The 25,465-nt window shown below is 29.1% G+C and overlaps 1 protein-coding gene across 3 annotated transcripts in view; it reads left to right on the forward strand.

Annotated features, from left to right (window-relative positions):
- The window catches only part of LOC121116226 (cell adhesion molecule 3), a 291,744-nt gene that overhangs the window by 258,802 nt on the left and 7,477 nt on the right, over nucleotides 1-25,465 (forward strand). For all 3 annotated transcript variants that reach the window (XM_071887512.1, XM_071887511.1, XM_071887513.1), the window contains one exon: nucleotides 22,008-22,304. In XM_071887512.1, the coding sequence (XP_071743613.1) occupies nucleotides 22,008-22,304 (297 nt within the window). The remainder of the gene's footprint in view (nucleotides 1-22,007; nucleotides 22,305-25,465) is intronic.

Here is a 25,465-nt window from a genome sequence, read left to right on the forward strand (position 1 = left end):
TATTGTGTTCTCTTAAATTTATAATCTAATGGCATTGAGACTTGAATGTGCTACTATTTTCAAGTAAATATTGTATTTGTTTCTGAAAAGACGAGTTGAGCATTTTGAGGAAAAATCCATTGTCAAAAAGTACTATAAAAAAAAAAATATTTTGTATTTATTTATTGGCATGATTAATTGAAATCTTCCTCAACTAACAGAAAATATGGTGAAAAAATAATTTTAGTCTCATTTTTGTGGAAAGACATATCTATAAAAATATTTATTTCAGCTTTTTTATAATTCCTAATACTAAAATTCTGAATGGATAATTTATTTGAATTTGCCTAAGATAGAACTGCTTAGGTGGACACCTTAAGTATACTTCTTGTGTTTATACCCATATGCTAAATCAGAAGTTTTTATTCATTTCAAAGTGTATTATATATTTATATCGAGGTTATAAAGTTACTATTCAGTTGTTCTCTTTAAATGAAAAAAGTAATTATATCACAAAATTCACTCTAGGGTAATTTTTTTATTTAAAACTTATATGAAAATACTTATGTAGAAAAGAAAAAAATTGGTTTACTCTTTCTCTCTAAACTCTCGATTTCAAAATTTAATTTTGTAATATGTTAACAATTTTATCAGTTTTGCACACAAAACTATTAATTAACATACAAAAAAATAAATATATATAAGGCAAAAACGACCTTATTCTTAAAAATTACTTTGATAAATAATCATTTAAGGTATCAGGAAATTGTAATTTGTAATTATTTCAATTAAAACTTTTTAAAAGATTATGATATAGCTTTCAAAAAAAAAGTTTTATTTTACAATCTTTTTGTCTGATTTAATGAAAACAGTAGTAAAGTTAATAGTTTAAAAGTATTACAATAAAAAAATAAGCAAACATCATAACATTAATCCAATTTTTATAATAAATTGTAAAAATACACAAATTATTTTAAAAAAAAACATTACTAAAACGACAAATTTGATACATTTACAGGGTGTGTGGACAAAATGTGCTACATTTTAAAGACGACAAATATAAGCTTATTTTATAATATTTATTGCTAAAATAAAAAAGAATATCTTTATTACGATATAGAGCAGCTATTTATTCTATGTAGCCACCATCTGCGGCCAAAACCCGCTCAATACGGCTACGAAACTGAGAACATATTTTGGATCTGCGCTGCTTCTATCTCACTGAATTTCTCCTTCATGCAGGTAATGAGAGACTGCTTGGTGTTATGGGAGGAGCGGTTGGTCATGTTCTCCACGTAGGACCAGACAAAGTAGTCCAACGGGTTCAAATCTGGTGATGAGGGAGACACAGAATAGAAGGATACGCACGCAAAAGCATTGCTTTTCAGCCATTCCTGCGTCCGCTTAGCTTTGTGGGCCGGAGTTGAGTCCTGCTGCCACATCGACGGCCGTGTCACCCTGAGGCATGTCTCGAAGATGTGGGTGGCATGACATGACCCTCACTTGACACGACCCCAAAGACCATGATAGTGGCCGGAAACTTGGTTTTCATGACCCTGATGACGTCTTTATTGTTCATGACAATCCAGCGATGGTTCTGGGTGTTGTGGATTTGATCTTGAACAAAATTCTTCTCATCAGAGAAGAACCAGAGCATGTTTGGGCTGAAGCTTTTGAGCAGCTGTAAGCTGTCTTTTCAGACAGAAGTTGGGCTGTCTGACACCTGTAGGACTTGCACCTTAAGTCCTCCTTCACACAAGCCCACATGGTCCACTCGGCCACCCCCAAGTCCCTCGCCATGGCTATCATTGGACGCTGGGGGTCCTCTTCGATGATGTCCCTGATCTTGTTGATGAAGGTGACGCCCTGGACAATCCTGGTGCTCCTCTCCTCCTTCTTCTTCCTGTCAACAACGTCCATCGGATCCGATAACTCCTCCAGCTGCTTCCTGAGACTTACTGGCATTGACAGAAGGCCAGATATGTTAGCATTGCTTAATTTCATGTGATCACTAAGCATAATCTGAATAGCAGCGGACCTACGATCTCTCTCATTGAACATAATACCTTTTCTTGGGCATTTCAAATGATGCTATTGCTACAAATAAGAACAATAACTAAAGCTTATGACCCGGGAAAAATTTTACACCAAAAATAGACGGATCAGACATGAGCTGATGGAGTTATTTCGTCTTTAAAATGCGGCAGATTCTGTTCACGCACCCTGTATTCAGATTAAATGTTTTATTGGCATACAAAAAAAGAATTCCGATACAATAGAGGTTTAGGATAAATTTTAATGATATGTTGGTAAATAACTTATTTTTTTCTTTCAATTAATGCTGAAAGGTTGTTAAACAAAATTATAGATACAGAAGTTTTATCAACTTTGGAGTACATGAAATCGATTTTAACTAAGCAAAGGTTTATAGTAACTTTTTTCGTATCAATTTGATTATCTCATGAAAAACTTTGCATAAAATCCATTTTATTATAAACTATTCATATAGGAACAAAAAAATTTTTTACCACATCATGTAAATCCCAAAAACGAAAACTAAGAAAATTTGTTAAGTTCAAAAATATGTAAGCATGCTAAATATAAAACTTTTATAGGGTAACCTTCATAAATTTATCTCCTGTACGGTGTATGATAACCAATGAGCACGTGGGATTTGTATTGACTTTCCTCACACCTGCTTGCAAAAGTGTGGGATAAATTTGTATTCTTCAACTAATTAAAATCTTTCATCTTTTGGCTATTGTGTACTTTAACTCACAACCTTAAACACAAATAATTATACGAAAGTCTTGACTATTTTGTTCCCTCTTTTCTCAATCCCTTCCAATATTTCAAATGAATCCCCAGAATCCTTTACGTTCAACTTCTTTTGTAGCCTTTGACGAATATAATAATATTATTATTTAGAGGAATATCAAATATGAGTTCGAATATATGCCACAAATTTCTCTGTGAAGGTTGAAGAGGACGGTTATTCTTTAATTTATAAAGATTTAATTAGTATTGATTGAAGCTGAAAGGATGGTTCTGCCTTCATAATTTCCTTCATATCCTCAAAGTTGGACCTTTCATTATGTTAAATTTTTATTTTTGAGACAAGACTCCCGTATGATATAAATTACACATAACTTTGAACATTAAGGCCGGAATGCTGTAAAAATATCAAGTTGAAAAGAGTAAAGAAGTAGATGGGACGTGCAAAAGTTGACTTATGATTATTTTTATTTTATTAATTTCAAGAAGCAAATAAAGATACTGTATATCTTCTCGGTTAATACTTCTTCTCAATTATTCCTTTGATGCTATGCGTTCGTTAATATAAACCCAATTAAATATATATTACCTAGAAGCCATCAATTAATGCTTCATTAAGGAAGAAAATTAATATGGAATATTGTTAATGATTATTCAGCAATCATATTTGCATATGTATGTAAAGTTTTTAAAGTGATTCAATAAACATGTGCCACAGGATAAATTAATAGGATTTTACAGTTTTGTGTGCATAATTTTCATATCCATGAGTTAAACAGAGGTTGTATTTTTAAAAATATATATCAATTTCTTGAAATAAAAAACTCAGGATTGAGAACATTGATTTAACAATTTTTTAATGTTATTAAATATTAATTTTTGACACGATTGTTAAGAATGTTTGTTGACACAAAATTTACACAATCTACATCTTTGCTCTTTTTTATTTAAATATCGTTAATACATGGAACACTCAAAAGAATTGATATACCTTTTTATAACTCTTCATCATAATTAGTTAGAAAAATGACTTGATGAAAGAAGCTAAATTAATATAAGAGGGCTTGAGGTAGGAAACGGATTCAAAATGGGAGAGGGGCTTGAGTCAATAAATGATTTTAAGGTTAAAAGAATGCTTGAGGAAAGAAATTAATATATGGTTTGAGGGGAGCTTAAGGCAGGAAACATACTTATGTTAGGAAAATGATTTAAGGTTAGATGAGTACTTGAATTGGTAAACATACTTGATGTACGAGGTGAGCTTGGAGTATGAAGAGGACTTGAAGTAGGAATTCCACCCTTCCTTTTGACAATTCAAGGATGCAATTTGTGCTTTTCTAATTTTAAAAGATTTAGAAAGCTGCGATTGCCAGAAACTAAGGCATGCCTATTTACTAAATAATGAACAAAGATTTTAATCCAGAATTACAATGTATGCTAAAAGCCTCCTAACAATGAAATTCTTGTTCTGATTTCTGAAAAGTAAAGAAATTAATAGATGACAATTAAAAATATTATTGGAAGAAATCCACCACCCACAGTTGTTGCGTTGAGTTTTAAGTCGAGAAGCAATACTATAATACATTGTTTCATTGTATCAAAGGGATGTAGTACATCTATAACCTTTCTTGTAAGTTTCTTATGATAATTATACAGAAAGTAAGAACTTATAAATATATTTTAAAATTACCATTTATAACTTTACTTGCTCCACTTCATCAAACATGCAAATGTAAGATGTCCTGCTCCTTCATCTTCAACATCAAATAAATTGGTTTATATATAGATAGGAATTGATTCTTTTCTTTTTAATCGACAAATATAGAATGGACATAGCATCAGAGAAGTCTATTTTCAGCAATAAAAGTTCATCCTTATTATATTTAATATAACTGATGCGTACCTAAGGACTCCCTTAACAATAAAGCTCAAGTTTCTAAATGATCTTAACATATAAGGCTAACAATATTCCACCTTTCCATAATGTAATCTTTCAATGCATTCTAAATGGATTTTAACAACAATATCTTTCATAACCAAAATCTTTGAATAATTGAACATATTTTTAGTATATGATATATTTACTGCAATGACTTGGAAAACAAGCATTATTGAAGTCTTGAAGACCGGGTAAACATCCAGGAATAAAAATGTCATGCTCATTCACGAGGCTTTTCAAAAAATATATTGACACATTCCTGTCGCTCATGAATATATTTACTGTAATATGAGTAAGGGTTATTTGATAAATTATCAATCGATCTACGTGTCTTCAATGTAAGAGATTTTCCAGATCATGAGTATGTAAGCGATTAAGAGGACTTTTGGGCAATTCCATCAAGAAAGTAAAAGTTATTTGGCGTGAATGCTTGAGATACTTCAATGCAATAAAAAGCTTCATCCTCTCGTCTTTTTCTTTTATTCAGGAAAAATGTCCAAGAACATTCATTACGAGAGTATGTTTGGAAATTGTCGCCATTTCTAAGGATCGGTCGCTACGAAACGTAACTTCTTGGGGATAAAACCATATTAAGCATGTATCTCCCTTTTCACAGGATTCTTGAGACCAAATTTACAATTGCATCCCATTTCTTAAAGAATAAAAAGCATATTTTGTGCTTCCTGTTCTACACAAAAAAGTGTCACGTCATTTTGGAAAGGTCGATTATCAATATAGGAAGCGAGAGAAATATTGTCAAATATAATTTATAACGTTAGAAACTTAAGAATAATGATGTTGAATTGTATAATAGTCTATAATAATACTCTCAGAGTAAAGCTACATTATTTTTATGACAACTACGTTTGAATAAATATTAACAAATATCTGAGGCTATGAATATGATCAATTATTTTCAAAAGGTGATAACATTGCCAATTTAGGCTACATTAACAATTGGAAGGCTCTAAATTATACAAAATATTCGTGAGTATCTTATCTCATCCCTCAAATTTGAATATAATTCCTATAATTGAACAACTTTGTCTATAAACTATTCGGCCGTTAATATTTATTAATTAAATAAATGAGTGAGGAATTTCTCAGTAACTTAATTTTTACCTCAGCATCATTTCCAGTTCACTCGCAAAATATCCAAATAAATGGACCTAACAATATCACAATTAGAAAATATGATATAAGTGAGTAATACTACTGTTTATACATTTTTTGATTTAATTCTAATAAAATCAAAATCTGAATAAGAGTAACATTTTATTGATAAAGAAGGGAAATTTGATTATTTTTTATATTTGATTTAATATGTAGTTAAAAGTATAAAACCAAATGTGTAGTGAATAGATTGGAAACTTTAAACATTAAAATTAATTAACTTAATAGATTGGTACTTTCACTTCAAATGATAAAGGTACATTTTCATTTGGTCTCAACAATCAAATCATTTAATAATCAAACGTTTGAATTTCCAAAACAGGAGAATAACATTAATTTTTTTAACTAAATTAAAAACGACAGGCGTTTTACTTATTCAACAAATAAAATATTAACATTAATATAACCTGATATGAATAAATTAATTATGTATATAACTTATTCATAATATACATAAAAGTCCTTATAATTAATGACTGGCTGATTAAACGATGGATATAATTGATTCAATTAACCCTTTTAAATTTATGTGAATATATTTTTATCCTATTACTGAATATATGTATCTGTTTTGAACTAATTCATATATGTTATATGATATACAGGGCTTTGCAGATATAATGAAACTGAATGTAAGTGTTTCTCAAATAATACCGGTTACAAGTAGAAAATAAGTATAATGATTAAATTTATGCTTTATTTTATTGACAATAATGTTATTCAATATGATAACTTCTGCAGGATCAATAGCCGCCCAGTGCTTGGTAGTAGATACTTTTAGGGCTTTTAATTTGTTGTGGGTTTTAGCACAAACATGACTAACTTTTCCTAAATGTAGAAGTCCAGATTTTGTGGCTCCAAAAAGGGACTTTATTGTTATGAAGAAGTTCCTGAGTCTTTTGGGACGTGTGTGCAGGAGCATAGTCTTGCTGAAACACGAACTGGGTTCTGTTGTCCCTTAAAAATCAATGGAATGACAACAGCCTTCAAAACCTCACAGTATCTATCTGACCCAACCCATTCCTTTAAGTTAAAGAAAACGTGGGCATAACTAACTTGTTGTACCCCAGGACGCCTAAGTTAATAATGGATGCTCGAAACTCGGTCTTGAAGACATGAGGAATGACAGACTTCTCATGGGATTGCATCCTATCATTTTGTCTGTTGTACATCCGGTCCTCAGTTCAGTTTTTCCTTCATTATAGCAAGAGGGTTGTTCCCCGAGTCAGTGAGTTCAACAATTGTTGACCTTCTTCGCTGCTTCATCGTTTCGTAATGTCTGATCACATTCAAAACGGACTCAATCAAAAGATGGTAACATAACCTTTCAAATGGCACATTAAAAAATATATTTATGCTCTCTTAATTGATCTGAATGCAGTTAAATTCAGTCACAATATATACATATTTATATAAATATTAAAAAATGAACTTAAAAAAAGGATATTTTATTTTCCATGCTAAAAGTGGCACTTAAAAAAAGTTATTATGTAGCAAGTACTATACTTAGAGGTGGGTCTTTAATTTAAATTTCATCTTAAGCCTACTCCTAAATATGGAAAGAGTCTACCTTAGTCCAAAAATAATTAAAATTATTCAATCAACTCATGTTGACCCCCCTGTACGCAAACTCTTTGAAGTTAGACCATTTTCCTTTCTATTTAACCCATTAGCGCCAATGGGGTGGTCTAACTCTCAAATATTCAAACTAGTTTAAGCATTAAATTTCTGCATTATTTTTTTTTTAAAGACGCTCATGATGATCTAAATAATAATAGATGTATTCTTCTTTCAATAGAAAGTACTTCAAAAACTGAAATAACCTTTATTCATGGGATTTAATAAATTAATCATGGTGTACCTCAACACGTGAGGATACCTTTTACATATTTTTCTACATTTTATAATAGAGTAATCAAGGAATTTTTGTATACAGTTTCAGACATGTAAATCATTTCTTTTAAATTTCATTATTCTTTAAGTATAAGCAATAAAAAATCCTTAGAAATAGTAGTAATAGAAAAAACTCATATCCATTGTTCATTTTGGTTAATTTATGTCTTTTCATTATGTCTTGAATTAATTTAATACCAGAGGGACATCCTAGACTAGAGTTGGACTTGAGTTCATATTTTAAAGACTAGCAACTCAACTGGATGTCACATTCAAAAAATCGAGACATGACTCGGACTCAATAGCCAAGACTATAAACTCAAAAGCTAGTTTATACTGAGCTCACCAAAAGCCTAATCACTATAGACCTTATATTTTAATTATGAACTTGAAATCTTCTCAAAAGAAATATGATCAAAATACTCAAGGAGGTGGACTAATATTATAAGGACTTTATCTGTTTCTGTTATATTCTATTCAACTTTCGACAAGAGCTCTAGTAAACACTTTACTAGAGTAACATTAGTTTTCAAATAGCTTAATTTTTTTAGACTAATAATATTTGCATACTACTGTATCTGTATAATCCTATGATATTGACTTAAAATAATATTCGGTATTACAAGAAGAAAATATTCATAACGATCAAATCTGCATTTATCCTTTTTTCCAGGATTGGGAGATACTAATATTTATATTTGTTCTCCTACTGATTGAATGGTACAGAGCAATACTCCAGGTCAGTGTCAAACGTTTGTATTGCTCATCCTTGAGACTGACTAACTTCTTTTTTTGGGTGGCATGTAAATATCATATAAACAATATTTTTAATCAAAGTCATTGATGACTAAGCGAGTCAAATAGTTTCAGGCTTGTTTTCTGAAACTTGATGTTAATGCTATTACATTGAAAAAGAAACTGAAATATATATTTTTTCTACTTCAGACCATTCCCCTTTTTTAAAGTGATTGAGAATATGAGAGGGTTGAAAATTGCAGAAAAGGTTGGACAGGTTGTGTTGAGATTTTAAACAATTTTTCTACTTCAGACAATTCCCCTTTTATAGAACGATTGAGAATATGAGAGAGTTTAAAAACGCAGAAAAGGTTCGCAGGGTTGTGTTGAGAGTTTAAACATTTGGCTACCAATTCATTTACATTGAAGTTGAGGGCTCTCTGATCGTCAAAGACAAATTTAACTTTCTTAAGCCGTAATTTAATCATTCCCATATAATAGCTTAATGTATATAAAAGGTTGAGAGAAGGAAATTTATCAAAAGGAATGTTAAAACTGAGAAATCAACTGTAATTAAAAGAGAATTAGAAAGAAATAAAACTTTTGACGTCATATCAAGGGGGCTTATGTTGATCACTCAGAAAAATATTTACATTTTTGAAATCACAAGACCTCAGTAGATTTTTTGAGTTAGGTGGAAAGAACTAAGAAAAAACTATAAATATTTGCTAGCCAATTCCTAAATTTGTATAGTTGTTGTTTAGTGATTATCAAAATGAAAAATTCATTGGTTTTAAATATTTTTATTGTTCTTTCTTTATATGAATTAGTAATGCTGATATATTTGTTGATGAAAAGTCCTTGGTTTATTTGATGCAACTTATACGCAGCTGCAGTTTATAGTTCAGAAAGGAATGAACTTTGATAGATCACTATATTATCAAAGCATTTTTATGTTAATAAAGATACGTATTCATATTTGCCAACAAAAATAAAAGACATGCACATATGTAAGTATGACAACTTAAGACTGTATACAAACATTCATTCAAAATATCTTCCTATTTATTTATATATTCTTATATCTGATGGCCTTCTGACTTTTTCATTCCTTTTATGACTTCTATAATCTCATCTTCTTTACTTTTTTTCCATAGATTTATTCTGTAGATATATCCAGTTTGTATATATGTGTTTATACTTATAAGATTATATTTATACATTATCTAAGAATTAATATTATTTTCAGATATGGCAAAAAAATTAGTTGCAGCTCGCTTTCTAGGTATCATAATTCTCAACACGTTTTTTTAAGTATATAAATGAACCATAAAGTTAATTTTCTAAATTCTTGGTTTCACTTAATCTTGAATTCTTATTGGGTTTGATAAAAACTATATTAATTGAGTTTAGGGGTTCAAATAAAAATGTTTGTTTTAATATATTAGTCATATTATTATTTCGACTATTTTTATTATTTGACAAAGACATTGAATAAACTATATTAGATGAAAAAAAACATATACGGTTGTTACAAAAATATTTTTTTTAAGTTTTTTAGTGGTTTCTCAAGTATAAAAACTTCAAATGCTTCGTAATGTTCAAATATTTATGCGTTCATGCCTAATATCATAATGTTGATTTTTAGATAAAAGATTGTAGGATTCTTTTGATAGTTTAACTAATTGACTAATTCAACTAATGCGTATTGTTTTTTGAGAATTATAAAAGTTATTTAACTCCATACTTATTGAAAATTTACATTATTTTTCTATTCGATTTGAATAAGTTTGGGTATGTGGCATAACCTGTTATTGGGTAACACTCTTCTAATTTATAACTTTATCTTGCTTTAAATTCTGAGCTCCTTCTATAGATTATAGTTTTTAAATTGGTCATCCGATGTATGTATACTTGTTTAATAACATAATTTGATAGATATTGAGTTATTCAACGAAATAATTATTACAGTTTTTTATTCTAATATAAAAAAATATGGTCAACTAAGATCATTTATTTGACCTTTAATATTTCAAACATCTACTTCAATTCGAATAAATAAGTTAAGGGAAAAAGATGACATCAATGTGTCACTTTAAAAAAAACGTAGGAATAAAGGTCTACAAGCTTGGGCAATATGATAACTTATATTATTTCATATAAAATATAATCTCACATTTTATGGTTTTACAGGTGTAATATTGATAATGTTAAGCAAATCTTGAGATTTTGAAACAATTTACGTGGATTACAATAACCTGTAATTGGTTATTGTCCAAATTTAATTTATGTCCAGGATACCAACTTTAAATATAGGTATCATAGTGGTTAGATTAGCAAAAGGGGACTATAGTTTGACAAACCACTTGTATTCTAAATAATAATTTTGACAATATTAATGATTTATTTGCAATATCACCGGGAATATATGTTCATGATCAGTAAGTTTTTTTTATTGTTTGCAATATTTGTTGTATTAAAAGTGATGGGACTATAAGTGTTAAAATTGAAGCATATTTTAAAGTAACTTAGAGTTTATCATTATTATAAATGTACTGATTTCTTGAAGATGCAGTATTTGGTATATTAAATTTTAAATGATGTCTTATTTATCTGATTCTGACAATATAAATCCTTAATTGTATGATACAAGCTCCCCGAATTATATTATCCTAGAGCAAATAAAAGAAAGTTAGATATTTGATATGTGTTTTTTCATCAGACTTTCATTTTATTCTATTTACAATAGTATCCCTTTACTTTCTAATATACTATATGTAACTATGTATGTAAACATATTAATTTTGATTGTTAGTGACAGTCAATAAATTTAGGGAAAACACAGAGTTCATTTTTATTTTATCCATAATTATTGGTTTTTAATGAATAAATTTTCTTGAGCATTAACTGTTTTATTTTGTAAGATATAATGAGAATGTTTATATTGCGATTGTATTTTTTTCTCAAGAACGTCAATAAAACATTGTATTTATGTTTATTACAAAGGAATCAGTTGTAACATTAGTTGCAATTATCTCTGTCTTCTTGATTCTTCTTTATTATATTATATATATACTCAGATGTGTACAAAATATCACCTAGATAGTGGCATCAGTTTTTTCTTGGTGGCATTCTGAACAGGCTTTCATATTTTCCTAATCTGTTATCATTATTATACAGGGTTGCCTAGATAAATCCAGACACAATTTAATAATACCACTGGTATTTTTGTACTGAGTTAATGTCAGAGTGTCTTAATTAAGAGGTTGCAGTCTTGTGTATATTACTCTTTCGATTTTTTATCAAAATAAACACGAGATCTACAAAGGTTCAAAAATAAGGAAAAGGAGAAAAGATAGTGCCAGAAGTCATCGTAAAATAACTTTTAGGTTTCTGGCAGGTCTGAAGAGGACTGTGATCGCTGATCCATCCTTGAGTCAAACAACATTAACCAGGCGGAAGGGTGATGAGGTCTACTGCGTTTCCATGTCGGCAGGCAAACGTCCCTGAGCCCTACGTGTAGCAATATAACTCTGCACCCTGCCACACGTCCAAGATAAGTCAAAAGTTCATCAGGACCAACTTTTGTGGTTTCTTGACCCCCAAGACTGACCCTCTAACTCTCCTGTTTGCAATCCGTTGGATTACTTCTTCTTTGGAAAGTTAGAGAAGAGGTATGCTCAATGCATCACAACGGCGTGGACAGCCTGAAGACAACCATGAATAAGGAGTGGGCGAAGATCTCGTCTGCAGATATGGAGAATGCCTACAAGAGCTTCATTGCCAGGATCGAGAAAGTGATTGCCGCTGAGGGCAGTGACATTAAATAAATTAATACATAAATGCAAAACAAATAATTGTTGTTTTATTGCTTACATCTCTATCTAGTCTACAATTTTAAAAAGACACTTTTGAACTTTGTCCGGATTTATCACGGCAACCATGTAAGTATAAAATAATAATGTGTGTGCACATGAAAGACGGAGATTAATAATGAGAAATAGTTTGAGAGATTTTTTTTTAATGTTTAGATATAAGAATCTCATAAAGTTGTAGATGTTGTTCGCCAGCTGTAGACTTGTTAACTCATTTTCTACTTATCAGTGTTACACATGTGAATTGATTGTATTCAAATAGTTTAGCTGTGAACGATTCCCTTAAGGAATGACATAAATATTTCCATATTTGGGAAGAATTGGCTAACCACCAAGAGATTTTGTACCTATTTTGGAAGATAAGTTGCCAGATAAAATAAATACATGGACGTGATATACATGAAAAATAATCCTTTATAAAAGAAAGAAAAACTGAATCAGTTTCAGTTAAAATTAATACAGACTTATTTATTAAAGTATTAAAAATATTTAATTTCCAAACAACATCGTTCAATATCGTACACGAACGCTTTACCGAAAACCTTTCCCTAAAAGCCACTTTTGTAAATGCCATTTACAAAACACCAACATAATATTAAATATATTTAATAATTATTGATATGCAAATAATAAGTAATTATAATTATTAATGTTAAATTTTTATTGGTAAAAAATTGAATTAATTGCCGCGAATAAAAGTAAAAAGGTATTCATTAATTGATAAATTATTTCATTTCTTTCAACATTTTTCTCTTTCCGATTTATTTATTTATCAGGTAGTTGTCATGATTTTTGTAAATAACATTGCTATAGGCGCAACATTAAAGCATCCTCTTACATATTCAAGGAAGTTTGTATAGTTAACTATTGATATGTTTTATTCAGAAGCTCATGGCTCCAAGAAGACTTAATTTAGAAATTTTACACATATCCCTTTTGATGGCTGTAATTATTAAGTTCAATTTTCCTTTAAAGAACCTAATCCAAAACAATCACTGACAATTAAATATAGATAAGGACACATCAAGGATAAAAGTTATTTTAAAAAATCGATCTTACATATACATTTTTTTTTTCCATTGAATTTTGCCCTGTGATTTGATCAACTCCACCGTTTTATGCGAACAGAATTATTATTGGGAAATAGGAGAGACAAGACTATGCTAGATTGCACAAATCTTTGATGACGAGCCAGGCTCCAGATACTTGAACGGGAAGTTATTATGCATTTAACATACAGTTCAGATTTGGCACCAAGTAAATACCACCTGTTCCTCTCTCTGACCAACGCACATGGAGGTACAATTTTGGCCTCAATAAAAGCCGGTGAATATTGGTTGTCAATTTTTTTTTTGCAAATAGGGACAAGGGCTTTTACGAAAAGGTTATTATGAAGTTGAATTCTTGTTGGCAATGATTTATCAAAGAGAAAGGGGCATACTTTGCTTAAGTCTTATTATTGTAACACTTCTTATACAGCATTGAAATAATGTAAAAATACGGAATTAGTTTTTTTTTACCCATCCTATTATTTGGTTGCCATAGTTAGGAAGAAAATTAGCGAAAGAAAGAGGAAAAGATGATGCAATCGATCCTATAAAAGGTCAAATTAAATCTCACTACAGACTAGTATCTCTATCTGTGGATCGGTGTTCATAGAAGTTCAGAGAAGTGTGTATGAGTGGGAAAAACTCCATGGTAACGAAATCTCCACTAAACTACACGAGGCTATTAGGATTTGATTTTGTGAGGATCTGCTCCCTAAATGTCCTTGAATGTCTGCCTCTTTACAGAAATCATATTTAAAAATAACAGTGTTATTAATTAATATTATATATTATTTAATAGGGGCAAATCAACCATCATTTAACCTTTTAAATTTGAGTAGTATAAATATTACGTGGTATTGTAGTTTAAATCATCATAAAATTTATTTATTCATCTTGTGGAGAATTGATCGTTTGGCAAAAATGCATTCAGTAACGTGGCTTTCGACAAAGTGTCATTGCAAACAAAAATACTAATATAAATAAAATTAATTATTTTAATCATTTTTTATAATATGAAATATTTTCTATTATTTCTTTGATTGGATGTGCTAAAGCCTTCTATCTCTGCATACTAATAGATGTAAAATATTTTATTATGCGTGGCAAATGTTTGTTTTAGAATTTTGTTTTTTAAATGAGAGAAAAAGCTGCAAGCCTATTTTATAAGGATTTTTTTTTAACATCCGTTACTTTTTCAGATGTTGTCGTTGAAACCCAGTTTAAAAAAGTGTGTGAATATTACTGTTCTCCATTGTTTATGTATTCATTATATTTATGTTTAATTTAAGAAAGTTATTAACATGTAAGAAGGTGATGGTAGTATGCTGCGATATATTATCTGTATATATTGATGTCTCTATACAAAATCTAATTTTGAACAAAAAATAATTTAGGGAGAATCTCCCAATTGATTATTTTACATTTTAAACATAAATTACCCTTTATTTCATTGACTTTATTCACTTAATTATTGGCTTCATATATTAATTTGTAGGATGGATTGAAATAATAATGAATATTAACTATAATCTGAAGCCTTCATTGTATAAATAAGACTTTTTTAAGTCCTTATATATCCTTTCATAACTTATCATCTTGAATCTTTTTTTATATATGCAGGATAATATTTACAATTTTGAATTGCAATTTGCAGCGTCTCCAATTGCTTTACTGAAATAATTCATTTACTATTTATACAGATCCAGAAGAAATGATATTGAATTTTTTGATGTGAACTAAATTATGTACTTAATGAATGTAGTATCATAATAATCAATTTGAATGTGTTTATGATATCAATATATTTGTTATATGCGACTCCTGACTCAATCAATTTCAATGTAATGTATGTAAAACATTTTTTGTTTTCTTAGTATATGTTTATAAATAAATATTTATTGAATATAAAAGTAAACAAAAGTTATAATATTCAATAAATATTCATACTTCATATATATATGTATATAAACATATGACATGGATAAATGATGAAATGTCAATTAATCATAAAAATAAAAGAAACAATCATAACTTTTCTGGTATTTGTTTGTTTTGTTCAAATTCAGTAGCTGATGGCCTTTTATTCAATAACTTTGTCCTTCTCTCTAAACAAAGTACATGCATAAATAAACTTCTTAACTTTATAAAAACTTTTAGCCATATCAACTACTATCATCCCATTTTATCCAATTCTTACATCCTATGAAGGAGCAACGCTCTCTGTATATTGAGTATGTACTTATATGTTTTATTCATTGTTACTCTATCCACTTAAGGACTGTAGGGCTCTTACCCCTCCACCAACTACCCTCCGTCCTTTAACCCCCGATCAATTACCTCCTTTTACTTCCAACCTTTCATCCCCCCCAGGCTATCTACCCGAACATTTCACCCACTATAACAATAAATAGCAATTATACAACAAAACATTCAACCTTCTAACTACCATAGAAACGTAATTTTTAATTTAACAAGGAAAACTTTATAAAACTTAATGATGTAAATGTTAGTGATAAAGATTATCATTAATTAATATATCTCTATCATTTCCTAACTCTACTTCTCAATAATAAAAATAGAAAAGGATGTGTGGGGTGTACAGGGCCCAGGGGGTAGTTAGACGGGACAGGATAATTGACATGGGGTTAAAGGTCGGGGCTAGGTGGCCTGTTCCCCTATTTAAATATTAATAAACAATAAATTAAAATAATTATTTCATAAAGGTATTGTTATATTTTGTACGTGTTTAAAATATATTAAGAAAAGATGAAACCCGGTGCATAAAGTTTATTGTTTTTAATTGACGAAATATTTGTAGTTTAGTTGCGTGCCATCTACAAATTATGTAATTAAACATTTCTTATAGTTGGGGATATTGAGTCCGGTCAAACAAAGTCATTTAATCTTAATTGCTTATTAACATTACGTAAAACGCATATTTTTGGCTAAAATAATTTTTCTTTGATATGAGTGAATTGAATGAGATACATACAGAATGTGGCATGAAAATTTTCCACATCATTAAGACTACATTTTTCTGCGCTATTTATGGATTCTGGTGACATTTGAAGTAATGTTCCGATACATCTGATGTTATTCATGTGCATTTTTTAATTTAATCAAAATAGGACAAAAAATGAGTGGACAGGAATCTAACAGGCAAAAGGTTGTGGATGTTCTCCTTGCAGATTTTGCAAAATCGACCAAGACAAAAGTTCATGTCCAAACAATGTGCTTTGGAGTCATGGCCTCTGACAGGACGAAAATGAATACATTTTTCTTCAAGCCCAATGAGAAAATCAGGACTGATGCCTACTCGGTCATTTCATGTTAAATCAACAAAAATGAATAAAAAATGTTAACTAACCCCCTCATATTTGCATGATTTTTGTCACGCAAGCTTAAATTTATGATTAGATTAAGTGTACTAAATTTCAGTACATAATTTTGAGTCGTTCCTGACTTTTGTGATAACAGCAGTAGCATGATCAAATGGACGTTAGTTCCCAATCTAAAACAAGAATGAACAAATTATTTTAACGTTATGTACAACTTTATAAACAAGTGATATATTATATACTACTTGTACATTTTTTTTAAATTGTTATCTTTTAATCAATAATTTGAATTACAGTAGTTCAGTTTTTTTATTTTAGTATATATAAATCATAAAATAAGTTTATGATATGAAAACGTAAGTAAATTTGACCAAATTTCCAGAGAAAATTAACCTAATTTTGAGATCCCACCCTGGGAGCTATGATAAAACAATCCATCACAACTTTTCGCCCAGTGATACCTCTATTTATGTAGAACAATTTCCGAAAGTTTAATATTCATAAAAGATTGGCATTTTTTATTGTTGATCAAGTACTTGGTAGTATATTTCGTATTTTGTTTTAAATCACAATTGAGGCCATAAGAAATTTAATTTTTCTTACTTTGAGAAACCTATCACTTCAAAATAATTAAGTACCAAATTTCAAGAGGTTCGCTTTTATGGATAAAGAAAAACACAAGAAAAAGAAGCGTAAGGTAAAAGGACATTGAAGTTATGTTGAAAACTTTGGTCTGAGACGAGTATCTATATCTCAGAAACTACGCAAAATTATGAGCTGCCATCTGGCACACTTAATTTACTCATGAATTAGAGTATGTATGCCAAAAGTCATTATAATCTGAGAGGGTTTGGGAACATGCCCTCGTGGATTTGACATAGAAAGACCCTACAATAACGTCCCAAAGTGAACAATCCTATCTTGGCTGAAGGCTAACTATCCTACTAACAACTATGTGTGGACCAAAACGGTGCAACTCAGACATACCGCTTTGTATACAAAAAAACAACTTATGTAAAGGGTACTTTGCTACTTCCGGGACAAGAACATCTGGCCCTCTGTAGTCATGTTATAATTCACCTCGACTTCAGTGTTTTGTGTTTCTTAGAGATTAAGGCTGGGAAGACATTACACATAAATGTGCAATAGCTCAAGGCTAGCATAAAGAAACAATGTACTAACAAGTTCGCCGATTATATTGTGGCAACATGTGTCAAGTTCCGACCTCGTGTGGAGACATTAATAGAGGCTGTTGGCGGTATTTTGAGTAATATTTGCCAAAATTGATTCTTTAAAGTCTTTTTAATATATTTTTTTCATTATACTTTTCGAATTTCTTTTCTTGTCGTACTATGAATATGTTTGAGACACCTACCAATATATTGATTTATTTGATAACCTACAAACAGCTTTGAGATGAAGACGAAGAACACCTATCCTACACTGTACCTAGTAAGGAAATATCTTAACCCTTAATTTTCTACACTGAGTTCCACAAAGATTTACATTTATTATCAGTTCTGTATAAAATATGTCCTAGAATGTGGGAGCTCCTTTTTCTAATTTGTAATTTGAACGAGCTTTTTTATTTCCAAATACTGTTATAATTATTATTAAAGTTGTCAAAATAATATCTAAGTGTAAAAAAACATTTAGTTTGTCGGCTCATGAATGATAAAGAGTAGCAATGACGGTTTGCTTCGAGAGTCCTTGTTGTGCTCAGAGTAGAGTTAAGTATAGACATTGGAGTTATTCCAACCTATTTGTTTTACGATATTCGGAGTGGGATTTGTGATTATTTATTTCCTCTCACGGCTGCTTACAACTAATTTTAAAAAATAACCGTCATGACAACTAAACTGATCTCCTCTCAAATATTTTTCAAATTTTAAGGGTTACCATTCTTTTTTCCCCGTTTATTATATTATTACTTTCTGTCAGAACATTGTATAATCCATAGTGCTAAAAATACTGTGTAAATAGGGCATGTAAATAAATAAAAACAAATATCAACATGGTAACCCGTACAACATGAAGTATTTTTTGAAGGAAATCAGCTACAATGAGTTCTGACAAAGAAATGAATAGAGAAAAAAAAAAAGAAAGAAGGCAATTGGCAAAAATTACTACAATGTTGATACCCGATTCTATTTTGAGTCCAGCTTGGACTTACAATTATAACTTTACAAGAAATCCTCAAGGTTACTCTCAATGTTTTATGAGACAACATGAATATTAAATCAGGAATTGAATATAATTGAGTCTATTGAGGAAAGGAAGTTCACTACACATGAATTTAATAACAGTAACAACAGCTAAAAATACAAACGATTTACATCACTGCTTATAACTTTTTAACAAATTATCATTATTTATCTCCGTCAATCATGACCACATGAAAAAGTAGTTACTAATATATTTAGATGTGCTCTTTTAAAGAATAGAAGAAGAATTAGAATAGTTAATGAATATAAAAATAAATTCTTGTAAGTTTGAGGAAATATATATATTAATGTTATAAATATACAAATGGAATATTAATTTAAAAAAAAAAGAAAAAAAACGATCAATACTCCGAATTCAATGAATAACTTATTTGCATTTTTTTAAGTATTCTATCTTCAAATGGTTAAAATTTCAAAAAAGTCCTAGGTCACCACGATTGAAACATTAAAAAACTAAGACTAAGATCAGAAGATGGTATTTTTTATCACAAAAAAATATTATAAATAACTTTTTTTTAACTTTTTAATAACTTTTCAGATGTGTTTCATTGGTTTGATTTATTACACATCCATAATTATTCAAAAGGTTTTGTTTTTATATTGAAAAATTCAAAAGTTGCATCAAGTTAAATTTCAAATGATTCATTATTTTTTGGGCTCATATAAAATTTGTTGAGCTCCTCCCCAAGATCGTATTTGCTTTACAGATACGCAATTTTTTTACAACTGTATTTACTATTGCAAAACTCTATTCCTCTCTCTTTAACTCTTTATTCATAGTCCATTAGTCAATTTATAGCAAAGTAATAGCTCCTTTCAACCCATAACCTTTTAAAGCTGCAATTCTTTCGAATTATACATCATCGTTGTAAAAATCAATATATTTAGACTTTGCGACTGTAACTCATAATTTTGTATTGACTTTAGTTCCCCAAATTGACAAATATTTAGTAAATATGCCACTATTTGCCTTTTACATTAGTCATTTCTTATGTTTGATTTGAAATTAGTATGTTAGAATTTAAGCATATATAGGAATCGATATATATATGTTTTTATAATCATATATAGAAGTATATTTTTTGCATGCATAAAATGTAATGATTTGGATAACGAAGGTAGTTTATGATATTTCGATTATCTCATTTATTGGTAACATAATATTAATTTAAAGGGAATGTCATAAATAAAATTATATTAAATATATTTTTGAAAATAAGGATCAAAACTTTGACCCTCTTTATTCAATTAAAACTTCACTATATCAAATTGCAGTCAAATCCATAAAAGAACATCACTTGTACATGAAAAATCATTACATCCTAAAGATTTAATAATCAATATTAGTATCTTACGTTGTTATTTATGAAGGCTTCAAATCACGTCAGTTTAATAAAATTTAGTATTTCAAAATATCATTTTTTCTTTAACTATATGTTGCCAAATTTAAATGTATTAAATTTATTAGGATTTATGTATGAATGGATGGAGCCTAAATTTATCCAATATATATGTAACCTTATTTTATTCATTCATGTTGGGAGAAAAAGTGTTATTGACTCTAAATAAGAAATAGTATATGTTTCATTTATTGCACATTATTTTTGCAATCAATTCTTCCTGAAGTATTATTGCTAAAAAAAGAGGTTGATACTTTGATACATGAACAAAAGTGGAACAAATACTTATAAAATGTCTAACTCTACTCTTAGCCCAACAAGGACCTGCCATTATAACTTCCAAGTAAACTTACATTGCTACTTATTACCATTCATGAGTAGACACACTAAATATTAGTAAATACTTAGATGTTATTTTAAAAATTCAATAGTAATCGTAACAGCATTTGAAAATAAAAAAGCTCGTTCAAGTTATAAATTAGAAAAATTACCTTCCACATCCTAGGACATATTTTATACACAACTGGTAATAAGTGTAAATTTTTGCTAAAAATCAGTGTAGAATTAAGGTTAACATACTTCCTTACTAGATACAGTGTAGGATAAGTGTTCTTTGTCTTAATCTCAAAGCTGTTTATAGGTTATCAAATAAAATAATATATTGTTAGGTGTCTCAAATATATACAGAGTGCGACAGGAAAACTTTCTATGATCAAATAAAAAAAACTAAAACCTTAATAACATTTTGTTCGAAAAATATATTGAAAAAAAAAATATATAAAAAAACTTTTAGGAATCAATTTTAGCAAATATTATACAATATGCCGCAAAGAACCTCTATCACAATCTTCACAAGAGGTCAAAACTTGGCACATGTTGCCACAATATAATCGAATGACATGTTGGTACATTGCTTCTTGCCTTAAGCTCCTGCACATTTATGTGTGATGTCTTCCCAATCTTACTCTCTAAGATACTCCACACACTGAAGTCGAGGGGAATTAAATCAGTATTGGAAGAGGTCCTTAATTTCTTGCAAACTTTTTTTTTTAGCACATAATTATACAAAGATACTTGTAAATTTATTAACTAATAGAAACATAACCATTTTCAGTGTTAGATCGTATATTAAAATAAGTAATATATATCTCTGGTAATTTACATCCACCTACATACAAAAATTAAAAAAATTGTATTCATGCATTATTTTGATTCTGTTCTAATCTTAGGTACAACTAAAACTTGATTAAAAAAAAATTCAGCATATATATATATACTTAGTCCTTCATTATCTTTTATCCTTTTTAGTATATACAATCATTAATTGTTTTTAGTTTTTTTATAATATAATTCATTGTAAGATTTTCTTACATTATGATGAATAAAAACTTTCTTGAATTTATGGTGTGGTTATTTTTGGTAATGCAGAAAAAAAAATTTAGGACTTTTTGGAATATATTTGGGGAAATAAAAATTAATTTATCCGATTATTTATGCATTTAAAAATTTGTTTCTGAGAAAAAACAGTTGTTTCATAAATATTTATTTTATATTTTGGGGGTATTTTGATCATACTATGTCAAATGACTCGATATCTTATATATAATTGTTATTTATATTCTTTAGTTCCGTCTGTTAAGATACTTGGCGATGAAGAAGTGCATGTGAAGTCAGGATCCTCTGTCACGCTAACATGCCTCATATCAAATTGTTTAGAAGAGCCAGCCTACGTTTTCTGGTACCATGAGGGACGGCGAATTATGAATGGTTTGAATATTAAAATAGATACAAAACGTATAATTGGTGACGGGTCTGCTGTATCCACAATAACTGTTTTTAATTCTGATAAAACTTACGAGGGAATTTACACATGTAGACCAGCGCATTTAGATCCATCTTCAGTCAGTCTTCATGTCATTCAAGGTATCGTGTTTTTATAAAATAATTATGCCTCAAAACTAAGCATACATTAACAATTCGAAGGGGGATAAAAAACTAAAATTTGACACCCATCATATCAGATTTCCTCCAAATTTAGATGAAATTTATACAATTAGAAAATTTCAGTTTGAATTTTTTTAGTACTCAACAAGCAATAAAAGCATGATCATTGTTCTTGTTTGTGGATTAAAAAAAATATGCTTAAAACTAAATATCCAATCTAGGTTAAAAATTGAAAATAGACACATTTTAAATATTTGAGATCAAAATTTTATTGATAACAGCTGATTATTTATAAACTGCGATATTATAAACCCTAAGATTAATAAAAATACTTTTTTTTCAATTAAATTTACATTCTATCACCAATGTTTTTAGGTATGATACAGACTCATTGAATCATATTATATGCAGTTATTTATTTATTTTGATAATGCCTTGCTTAATATATATTTATAAATTTTAATCCAGAGTAAATTAATTTAGTTAACAGTTTTACTTACAAGTCGTTTGTTTGTTATATTTATTGATTTCTTGGATCATTCTTATTTTTTCAATGGTAAGACTCAGAAATACAATAGTTGTCACAAAAAGTAATATTGGAGATATAATTTATATGATATACACAAAATCACTATTATATATATTAATCTGATTGCCCCAGGTTTGCATAAAGTAATCATGGAAATTGTTATCAAAAATAAAATTTCAATGTGTTTACTTTAAGAATAGAAAATTAAATCTTGTTGAAACCCTACAATCATATTGTAAATCTAAATTTTTATCGAATTCTTATATTCATACAAAGATTTTTAGAATTTTAATTTATATTTAAGATTGGAAAATGAAAGGAATACCTATAAAAATAATACAAAATTGAAATGAGGTAATTATTATAACACTAGAACTGTTGAACATATTGTTAAATAAGTTTTTACTTTTGAAGCTTCGTTTTTACGCAGTTCACTAAACGTGTTATAAAAATGATGTTCACTCACATTAAAAAAATTATCAGTTAGCTTAATTCATATAATATTTTTCCAAATTTAATGAAACATTTACTAATACAACTAATAATATTCAAAGTCTGAAAATTTAAATATTTTTAAATCAGAGGGACATATTCAGAATAGTATTGTTGAATTATAAAAAAAATCATAACACTCTTAAAAATTTAATTATGGTTGATTGGGGGATTGATTCGTTTTACTTAAAAGGCTTAAAATCTGTAAAATTAAGATAAATATTGGTTATCATTGTTTATGGTAAATAAATTGTTTTTTACGTATTCATCTTGTAAAGTTGTATAATACAAATATAAATAAATATTTAATTTAAAACTACTTTCCTCCAAAAAAATAATATCAAAATACATCAGTACACTCCAATACACACTTTTAAAGCAATGACTAATCAATAATCCAAGAAATAATTTTTGAAAGTTCGAAAAGAAACCATAAAATCAACAACAAAACGCTAGAATAATGAAAAAAAAAAAAACATGTCAACGTTTATTTCGAACTAAAAGCTTTGATTTTTTTAAAAATTGGAAATGATCTCAAAAAAAATCATCAAGAATCTTCGCTGAGAATAAAGGATGAAATTTAGATCTCCAGCAAACTTCCAAAGTAACTTAATACATCTGGACGTTCAACCGTAAAAGCAGTATAGCAAGCAGGCACAGCAGTGAGAATTCCTCTTAATTCTCCCAGGCTTATAGATTTCAAATGTGTCAGTTTCTCAGTGAAAAGAGCTTTGGAATTTAAAATGGCATACTCCATTTCTGTGGTCTTTTCTAGAGCATTAACTTTTCTACTCGATAATCCAAACAGTCGAATAGGAGAAACTGCTGTTTTTATAACTCTCTTCAAATTGAGCAAAACAAACTCTCTCAGTATCCACAGAGTCCGACAATTACTAAAATCATCAACCACAGAGTTAAATAGCTTATCAAAGTCCCTAAAGGGAGAATTGAAATAAATAAATCCTAAGGATATTTGAACTTTTAGCATTAACTTCTTACCATTCGCTATAATAGTAAAAGATTTTAAAATCAAAATATTTTTTGCTTAATTTATTTACCTAATCTACATCTGCCAACAGATGTTCTATTCTCAAGTGCTAAGGCATTGGCAATCCATAAGAACACGAATACCTTTACAGAGGAAATAAAAAAAGACCATAATTAAAAACAAAGCTATCAGTTATTTCACGGATATTTACAATATATATTTTGGAAGAGCTTCAATCTTTTTAAATTTACTGGATCCATCAGGTTTTTAAAATAATAGTTTTTCCTATAATTTTTAATAATTATATCCACTGTCGTACTGGAGTCATACTTTGGGTGACCATCCCAAACCACCTTCTGTACTGCAGCCCATGTACTAGAAAATGATTCAAAATTTCTTCTATTCATTGAGTCAATTGAGCATTGTTTATTTCTTGAAACATCAGTTATTTTTCTATATTTATGAAAACCTTTTTGATTGGCAGATATTTTCAAATTCAATAATGGTTCCATTTATATAAAAATAATACCAGAAAGAATTCGATATAATTCATTAAAAAATGTTATTGATCGCCAATGACTCATATCCGTTCCATGTCCTTTTTTATGAATTAAAACAATCTTTCCGTTTGTAACTGATCTACGTAGCTTAGCATGTCTTTCCATTGCCCTTCCTATACATAGTAAATAAGGCGTAATTTCAAATCTAAAGGTGGTAAAGAATTTCAATCCAATTCTCTCTGTACCAGTTGTCTTGTTATATTTGAAATATTTCTTGAAGTAATCAGAAATTATAATAGTAGAAAAAGTAGAAACTACATGACATCTTGACTTCTTAAGAAAATTATACCTCCGTCTTCCGAGTGTTGAGGAAAAATCTATGGAAATCCGTATGGAAGCATCTCAAATTATCATCCGGCTTTATAAAAATTTACTAGTGTGAATAATTTTAGTTGTCCTCGAAGTTCCACATCTCTTATTTTCGTTTCGCTCTTTGAGTCTCACTCTGGAGTTATTTTCAATTTCCATTTTATTCCTTCTATCTTCTTCAACTAAATCTGATATCCTGTACGTATTAACTCCAGTGGCTTTTTTCTACATCTCTTCACAGTTTTCTTACTCGTTTGAATTT

The sequence above is a fragment of the Lepeophtheirus salmonis genome, chromosome 4 (assembly GCF_016086655.4).
Source record: "Lepeophtheirus salmonis chromosome 4, UVic_Lsal_1.4, whole genome shotgun sequence".
Lineage (NCBI taxonomy): Eukaryota > Metazoa > Arthropoda > Copepoda > Siphonostomatoida > Caligidae > Lepeophtheirus > Lepeophtheirus salmonis.